This window comes from Musa acuminata, unplaced genomic scaffold (genome assembly GCF_036884655.1).
Source record: "Musa acuminata AAA Group cultivar baxijiao unplaced genomic scaffold, Cavendish_Baxijiao_AAA HiC_scaffold_1129, whole genome shotgun sequence".
NCBI classification, from domain to species: domain Eukaryota; kingdom Viridiplantae; phylum Streptophyta; class Magnoliopsida; order Zingiberales; family Musaceae; genus Musa; species Musa acuminata.
The window spans coordinates 21,906-30,545 of record NW_027021342.1 but is presented as its reverse complement, the minus strand read 5'-3'; the positions used below and the strand labels follow the sequence as shown (position 1 = coordinate 30,545).

The following is an 8,640-nucleotide window of genomic DNA, read 5'->3' as shown; positions in this document are numbered from 1 at the left end:
ACTATCCTTTTTAGTGTCGATCCATATGGTAGATACAATGAATACGCTCCTTAAATCATTGCACGATCTTCCTTTTCACGTGCACCACGTGATCAAGAAGGGGTCGACCCTTCTTGCTGTCCACATGTTCCAAACTAGGGTTGCGACTGAGGGGGAGAGGGAGAGAGGAGAATAGGAGATGATAACCAGAAAGGGTTTAGCCTATGCCACTTTAGTTCCCTCCTATTTATAGAGGTATCTATCAAATTAATCATAATGGATCATGCCCTATTGAGTCATAGATCTCCATCCAAGATACTTACCTATTGAGTCATGGATCTCCATCCAATTACCTAAGTATCTTGGATTAGTATATCTTTACCTAATAATCTCTCATTGGCTCTTATTGGATCTTATCCATATGATCTAATAATTTAGGAGTTTACTAGATATCCAATAAGATATGGGCTTAAGCGGATATTTCATATTTAAACCTCTGCTCATTACAACACCTACAATATATGTGTGACCCTCTATGCTCAGTATCAAGCTGTTCGCTAGTCATATATGCTCAGTATCACAATGCCCAGTATCAACTTTTTTTAACTCGGTGAATTATCATCTCTTATAATAATTCACTCGACTCATCGACTATGGATGTACTTCACCACTACGTCTCAGTCTCCAAACGATATAGGAAAATCTAATCTATTGGACTTATCTATCATCAATTATCATATATCTATAGTCTTTCATTTATCTAATATCTCAGAGACCATATACTGGGCATTGTGCTATCAGACTCAAGTCTCGCTCTAATCATATTCTTATAGAGAACTCTTTCTCTCTTAATCCGAATGACCATGGTTAGGGATTTAATTGACTAAGAACATATAGGATATTCCTCTCATGATATCGAGAGCGGATGATCTTTTATCGATACTTAATTGCCCTTGTGAGGTTTGCTACCACTCTTGATAATCGGTTGTGTTAGATCTAAAACCTCCAAACCTATAAGTTCGGTTTCAAAATGCGGAATACTCATACAGGACATCCTTGGTATCTCAAGTTTAAGGATCATATGCATAACTGAGATCACGAAATTGATGTTTGACATTGAGGTATCATGTACAAAAAGCATTCCGTGAGTGGATCAATCGGTGAACTTATTCTCCAATGATCATCTGCACTATATCCTTAGTGTTCTCATACGAATAGCTATGAGACCAACGACCTCTATCATATGGATGAGTATACAACAAACCAATCAATTTGGTTATCTCGATGTTCCTTTCAAGTAACTTTTGATCGGGATTATTTATGGTATATGTTTAAAAATAAATATGTATCGTTATCACGATTTCATTTCGATTCTCATTCTATTGATCTATCGATATCACAATATATATAATATATAATATAAAATAATAATAATAATAATAATAATAAGTAAAAAAGATTACATAATATGTTTTGTCATCACTCGTGTTTGAATTACATGTCAATTATGACTTATACTAATACTATTCACAGAAATATCTCTCATACACCAGCAATTGGTGACGTCAAATGCCCACCTTTTGCATTATAAGTAAAGCAGATATCAATGCATCAACCAGATATGATATTGGTGGTGCGTGCAGTGAATCAAGTCCTTCTTGCACTGCAGATGTGACAATATTTTACATATTATGATATATTAAAAATAATATTCTCTTGACTATTTGATATTAAAAATAATATTCTCTGGCTAGACTGGTTTATATTAAGCAATACATTTCTTATTAAAAAAAATTAAAAAAAATATTTTTTTCAACCATGATAAATACATCAACACTAATCATATTTGGAAATTAATCCTATATTTCGAGGAAGGGGATAAGTCCTGATACCATATAATGGTGTATCCAAAATATGAAGATTGTCCAATATATCCTTATAAACGTATCAAATGATGCATGTGATTCCACCTTGGAATTGCAGTGTAATGTCAGACTGCAGTCATTAATCTGCCATGGAAATATATCTTACATTATGATTATGATTAATGAAGTCAATCCAAACTTTCCATCATCCATATTAGTCCATCTCATAATCTTCGTTTTCTATCTTTAACTCTCCCTTCCTCTCTCCGCGTGTGTATATTACGGGGGCCTTCGTCCGTCGGTGCGTAGATATCGACTTCTTCTCTCTGCAACATGGCGAAGGACCTCATCGCGAGCTTCGGGGAGATGCTGATCGACTTCGTGCCGACCGTATCGGGCGTGTCGCTGGCGGAGGCGCCGGGCTTTATTAAGGCGCCCGGCGGCGCCCCGGCCAACGTGGCCATCGCTGTGGCTAGGCTCGGCGGGCGAGCCGCCTTCGTTGGGAAGCTCGGCGATGATGAGTTCGGGCGCATGCTGGCGGGCATCCTGCGGGACAACGGCGTCGACGACGGTGGCGTCCTGTTCGACACCGGGGCGCGCACCGCACTCGCCTTTGTCACCCTCAGGGCCGACGGCGAGCGCGAATTCATGTTCTACCGCAACCCCAGCGCCGACATGCTACTCACCGAGGCCGAGCTCAACCTCGACGTGATCAAAGGCGTAAGCGCATGCATCTCCATCTCTCCATGTTCGTCGTCGCAGATCAGTAGAACTCAGATCTGTGCGTCTGAGATCCGCAATCTACCTTGCGGAGATCGAACCCATACTGCTTCTCTAATTGTTCGACGTTTTGCCTTTCCACTGTTCTTGGTTCTCTCATCTCCAGGCTGCTGTCTTCCACTACGGATCCATAAGCCTGATAACAGAGCCATGCCGTTCGGCGCACCTGAAAGCCATGGAGGTGGCCAGACAAGCAGGAGCGCTGCTCTCCTACGACCCGAACCTGCGCTTGCCGCTGTGGCCCTCGCCGGAGTCGGCGCGGGAGCAGATCATGAGCATCTGGGACCAAGCCGACATCATCAAGGTCAGCGACGTCGAGCTCGAGTTCCTAACCGGGCAGGAGTCGGTGGAAGACGACGTCGTGTTGACCCTCTGGAGACCGGAGTTCAAGCTGCTGCTGGTGACGCTCGGGGAGAAGGGATGCAAATACTACACAAAGGTAAGGCAGTGATGTCGAGTTCATCACCGTGATCCGGCTCCATCGCTCAAGACTTCTCTCGGTTGGATCCGGCGCAGGACTTCAGAGGTAGCCTCGATGGGTTTGCCGTCAACACGGTGGACACGACCGGAGCAGGAGACGCGTTCGTGGGCGCCATGCTCAGGAAGATCGTGGACGACCAAACCGTATTGCAGGTGAGTCGAAGTACAAGAAGCTGACGAATCCATACCTTTTCATGGCATCTCGTCTCTGGTTTGAGCTCACTGTGGCTGATGCAGGAAGAGGAAAAGCTGAGAGAGGTGCTGAGGTTTGCCAATGCCTGTGGAGCCATCACCACCACCAAGAAAGGAGCGATTCCTGCTTTGCCAAATGAGGCTGCGGCAGTGGAGCTTCTGAAGAGGGATTAGATAGTGTCAGCCTCTCTGAGTTCAATGCATTTAGTTTGGAGTTTGAAGATGCCATTAAGGAGTTCTGCTCATTGTCATTCCATCTCATTTCAATACTCGGGCAGGAATCACTGAATTGTTCAGACCAATATAATAAAGCCTGATTCAGATCATTTTGTTTTTGATTGGCATAGAACTCCAAATCGATTAATGCTACTAAAAAGTGCTTTATGCCAAGAAAAAAATGCTTCCTGTTCATGGAAGAACAAATAGCTTACGATACGAATTGAAAGGGCCAACGCACGACGACGACGGCATGAGTGGCGTTGACGTCCACAAAGGCCTCGGCATGGCCATGCATGGGTTTTGACCTTACTAGCGGAAGTCCAACAAAAGACCAAGTTAGCATGTCCTCTTCTCCTTTGAGGAACTCTTCTCTCTGTTCTGTTGTTGTTCTCCCTCTTCTTCTTCCACTGCATAGGTTGGACTTCAGATGACAGAAACCCCGTGCATTAGGCAGCCGTGCCGATGAGAAGAAGATCTCAGACAAAGAATTTGTACTCCTGCAAGAAGCAGAAAGGTTGAAGATGAAGAGACGTGCGTGCCTCAGCCCATGCGCAACATGCAGAGCAAGAAGATGAGTGGATTTCTCCACAGGTAATGGTGATCTCTTCACCACCATGATTGCACATGGTGAGCAAACGCTCCATGGCAAGCAGGGGCGGTGGCTTTTCCTGACTGCTGAGGTCTTCGTACCGAAACTTTCCCCATGGGCAGGACTACCGAAGGCCACTGTTCATCACAGGAAAAAGCAAAAGTGCAACTCTGAGAGCATTGTTTGATAGTCTGTGTGTTCCTTCTGTTGTCGGGATTTTTCAGGCTCGACCAAGCTAAAGTCCCACTGTCCTGGTCGCTGGTCCCGTGCTTGCAGCCCACTCCTTTGCCGAGGGGGTTCTGCTAGAGCAAGCTCGAGACAGATGATGATAATGGACGGAGAGGGAAGTCAAGTTCTCATGATAACCAGGCAAAGGCCATGTTGATTTGATTTGAGCTTTGATCGGACCCCCATTTGGATATGAATGTTTGGGAGGTACCAACAAGCAAAGCTTGCTAATCCTAAAAGAGCTGTTTCCCACTAAATTCTCCCACCAAAATGTCAGATTGGATCTGAGTGGGCGTCCATTTCACTGTGTCGGTCATGTTAGAACATCTAAGGAGAGAAGGCACTCTGAGTTCATGACATAACGAAGCCAAATCATGCAATCTTAATGCTCTGATTACTGAACATGTTGTGTTATGAGATTGCGACCACTTAGACTTCACATGCAGTTGCAGAAGATGTCGATGTTGATGATGGAAGCTAATGGAGAAGAGACTTGATGTTGAAGGTTTAAGGTTTGATTGGCTTCCAAGCAGATGCCCACACCACTGGTTCCGCTTTCCATGTCAGGTAGAGTCCTGCGGCGTTGCCTTTTGCTGGCACCAGTGACCACCCTTCTCTGTACCTCTCTAGCAGCGCCTCCAGGTCGCCGATCACGTCGTCGTTGAAAGCGGTCGGCGCGAAGGCCTCCGTCAGTCTCTCGCACCATTGGCTTGCCTTTTCCCTCCTCTCGCTGACGCCACCGCCGTTGCAGGCAAGAACACCCAGTATGCTCCTCGAGCACTCCTTCTCCAGCAGGAACCTCTCGTTGCTGGTGGGCGAGAAGCTCTCCTCCAGCATTCCCAGGAAGATGCTGTAGAATTTCACGCACTGCTCGAAGCAGGCCACCAAGTCGCCTTTCGAGGTGGTGAAGTCGGCCTCCTCCTCCACCACCGTCACCACCCGAGGCCGCAGCGCGCAGAGCATGCGCATGAACGCGTCCCTCTCCTCGACGCGAACCCTTCTCAGGGCCCCGACGCAGTTCACCACGACGGCCTCGTCCTTCCGCAGCCCCAGCTCCTCCTCGGTCAGCTGGCCCAGCGTCGACGCGATGCTCACCACACGGAACTCGAACGGCACTCCCATCAATCTCGCGAACTTCACCATCCTCCGTCCTATCTCGTCCATGACCGATCCGCCCATGCTGACCATCGCCACCACAGTGAGCCGCAGGTGCGGCGTGTCGCTGCCACGACTCGCCAAGGCCTCCATTAGAGTCGGCCACTGCGTGCAGTAGGTGTTACTGATGTCGACGATATGGAGCTTGCTTTCGCCTTCCATGGCTTCCATGATGGCCCCATTGGACGCGACATGGCCGAAGGTTGTCCAGGGGCTCACCTCCTGAAACTTGAGCATCACCTTCCTCGCCGTCACGAAGGACTGCTGCTTCTCCGCCGCCGATATCAGGGTGGTGTAGCAGAGCTCTCCTGCCTCGGTTGCTCGACAAAGGAGAGCTTGCAAGAAATAAGACGCCAGCTTCTGGTCACAGTCGCCATAGGGGGTCGCAAGCTCGTTCAACATCCAAAGAAGGTGATGGATCTTACTGGAATCCTTCTCGGCGATGGCCTTTGCACACTCTTGGATGAGCTCTGCCGCCCATTTCTCTTCCTCTCTTGGATCTTTAGGCTCCAACAAGCAGCTGATGGACGGATGATGGTGACAAGGATCTGTATTCTGCATGTTTGATCTATTATGGAGCTACTTGTTGGAGAAGATATGTGAGGTCGGCTGTGAAAGGCTGAGGGTGATGGTTATATACGTTGGAGAGGGACACAGACTTGAAACCTGTCGATAGCAACATCAATCTCAGTCTGGACAATTCTTCATTTAATGCCCCATACTGTTCCAGTACTATTTGATGATTAGGAATGATCTTAGTCCAAGATTTCTAAACCTAAGGCTTGGACAAGACCATACTTCTTTTGAATCTTGCAATCATTAGAAAATGTTGTCTTGAAAATGGTCCACACCGGGAGCAATGAGACTAATTGACTTCTCTCATCTGTGCCCTGTAGAATTGTGGAACGCTCTTTTCGTTTTGGTGGGCACATTAAGCTGCAGACTGCAGTAAATGGCAGTCATCTTTTCTCCATTGTGCAGGATTTCTGCACCCTATGCCTACAAAAGAATCATCTAAAGCTTAAACTTTTCATGATGACACTACATGCCTCCATTTGGACGAGAAGACGCCAGGACAAGCGCTGGAATGATCGATCGTCAAATGCACCAGAAGACTACCACTGGTGATTAACGAGGATATACTGCTGGAGGATGATTTAGAAGCAAGATTTCAAGGAGACTACCATTGGTGATTAACGAGGATATTCTGCTGGAGGATGATTTAGAAGCAAGATTTCAAGGAGACTACCATTGGTGATTAACGAGGATATACTGCTGGAGGATGATTTAGAAGCAAGATTTCAAGGAGACTACCATTGGATCTTTTTGTGCAGATATCTGGGGTGCAAATATGTAGGCTGCATTCAGTAGAGAGAGTATGGAGGTGGAACAGATCAAGCATCTTTACTGTCAGATCATTGTTCAGAAACTTATGATGAGAAGATTCTGTCCAAATCTGGGGAATAGTGTGGTTTCATCAGGGTCAAGAATCCATGCTGCTCCATGATGAATGACAATGATTGAAGCTTTGACCAGAGACTTGGGATCGTGCTGGTGCTGGACTTACAGAGAGAAAGGAGTGCAAAGATACATTGCATATATCTACAAAGTGACAACAGAGACAACAATAGTAAATATGTATGGTTATCAGTTACTGCCTTTACATGGAATCAAACTCATCCTAAATAAAAGCTTGTTTGAATGATTTTTGAAATATTTTCTTTTGTTTCCATGGAATCAACCAGTAGATGCAGATTATAATCCTTCCCTTGTCTTCTTGACTAGCTTTAGTATTTGTTATTTATATAGGAAAGAAAAAATAAGGTGGCATTGCTCAAAGATATATCCTTGATCTTACACTTAAAGACCCTTCTTCTTCTTCTTCTTCTACCTATGAGCTCCCTGTTGTCTCAAGCTTCCATGGCATAGGTTCTAATAGGACTCGAGAACAGAAACCAAAACAGAGCAAACACCATAACATGCATGTGCATTTCAAATCAATAAATCGCAATGTTATTAACATATAATGAATCAAAGTTACAGTGATTTGTTGCATCTGCTCTCAAACACAGCCAAATATAATTTGCAAGCATATGGTCTCAAACCATCTCTGTTTCAGACCTGGAATGGCTGCCAGTTACTTGCACGCTCCCCCTGCTGCACCTTGGCGCTTCTCCCCATGGCATTCCCGTCCACATAGGCGTAGTACCTCAACACGAAGGCCAAAGCCATCACCATCCACTCCATGCAGAAGATGACGACGCACAGCGCCCCAACCATCCTCAGTATCACCACCCCGTCTTCCTCCCTGACGTAGGACCTGAGTCCCTCCGCCAGGAAGTCCGCCGTCCTCGTGAACACCAGCACGGCCACGGCCCCCTGGAGGATGGCGGCCAGCACGGTGGCCACCATGTGCGCGCCGTACCAGCGGCCGGAGCTGCCGGAGGAGGATGCTGCGGTGCAGCCGGCTACCGCGGCGGCGATGGTGAGCCCGTGGAGGAGGATGAGGAGGAAGCCGTTGAGGGAGGGGAAGAGGCGGAGGGAGAGGGTGAGGAAGATGCAGCTGGAGGCGGCCCCCAGGAGGATGTAGTTGCTGAGGAGGAAGGCCTTGTGCGCGCGGCAGTGTGCCGGCGAGGCGGCCTCCGGGGCCGAAGAAGCGATGGACATCATCCCCATTGTGTGTGTAGAGAGAGAGAGAAAGCGAGATAGAGAGAGAGTACAGTGTGTTGAGGGATGAACGTGGTGGTATATGAAGGCCACGAGGTGGGGGTGGGAATTCGACCGTTGGGAGAGGTGGAGGATAACGGCTAGTCTTGCTTCTAATAATTTAGGAGGGGATCGGGGAATTCGACCGTTACCTACATATTGCTTCTTTATTATGATTATGATAGTTAAAAGATGTAAAATAATTAATGTTATTGAAATGGAGTGATAATTTTTTTTAACAAAAATTATAAATAACTATTAACAAATTTTAAAATTAATTAAATATATATCTTAATATAATCAATCTCAAATAGTTGAAACCTAAAATTTTATTGTTTGTTACGTGTGTATATAATTACCCAAATCTCCCACGACTCAATAATGTTAATTTTCTTATTTTTACTGTAAACATCTAAAATAATTAAAAAAACAGAAAATAAAATTACC

The 8,640-nt window shown here is 46.0% G+C and overlaps 3 protein-coding genes across 3 annotated transcripts; 1 reads left to right on the top strand and 2 right to left on the bottom strand.

Moving 5' to 3' along the window:
- Nucleotides 1–2,154: 2,154 nt before the first annotated feature.
- Nucleotides 2,155–3,629, top strand: LOC135668516 (probable fructokinase-1). Its single transcript, XM_065178503.1, has 4 exons — nt 2,155–2,564; nt 2,731–3,063; nt 3,141–3,257; nt 3,342–3,629. The coding sequence occupies exons 1-4, from the start codon at nt 2,178–2,180 to the stop codon at nt 3,468–3,470; spliced, it is 966 nt and encodes a 321-aa protein (XP_065034575.1). The 5' UTR covers nt 2,155–2,177; the 3' UTR covers nt 3,471–3,629.
- A 1,124-nt stretch (nt 3,630–4,753) lies between these two features.
- Nucleotides 4,754–6,246, bottom strand: LOC135668518 (protein SHORT-ROOT-like). The gene has a single exon (XM_065178504.1). The coding sequence runs from the start codon at nt 6,046–6,048 to the stop codon at nt 4,840–4,842; it is 1,209 nt and encodes a 402-aa protein (XP_065034576.1). The 5' UTR covers nt 6,049–6,246; the 3' UTR covers nt 4,754–4,839.
- A 1,214-nt stretch (nt 6,247–7,460) lies between these two features.
- Nucleotides 7,461–8,203, bottom strand: LOC135668515 (uncharacterized). The gene has a single exon (XM_065178502.1). It carries the CDS (start codon nt 8,161–8,163, stop codon nt 7,603–7,605), a length of 561 nt encoding a protein of 186 aa, XP_065034574.1. The 5' UTR covers nt 8,164–8,203; the 3' UTR covers nt 7,461–7,602.
- Nucleotides 8,204–8,640: the final 437 nt, after the last annotated feature.

Excerpts from the sequence above, each read along its gene's own strand:
- LOC135668516 (XM_065178503.1), top strand. The coding sequence starts at position 2,178 with ATGGCGAAGGACCTCATCGCGAGCTTCGGGGAGATGCTGATCGACTTC. Across the intron at positions 2,565-2,730 it reads ACCTCGACGTGATCAAAGGC|GCTGCTGTCTTCCACTACGG; the intron begins GTAAGCGCATGC and ends TCTCATCTCCAG. Across the intron at positions 3,258-3,341 it reads ACGACCAAACCGTATTGCAG|GAAGAGGAAAAGCTGAGAGA; the intron begins GTGAGTCGAAGT and ends TGGCTGATGCAG.
- LOC135668515 (XM_065178502.1), bottom strand. The coding sequence starts at position 8,163 with ATGGGGATGATGTCCATCGCTTCTTCGGCCCCGGAGGCCGCCTCGCCG.
- LOC135668518 (XM_065178504.1), bottom strand. The coding sequence starts at position 6,048 with ATGCAGAATACAGATCCTTGTCACCATCATCCGTCCATCAGCTGCTTG.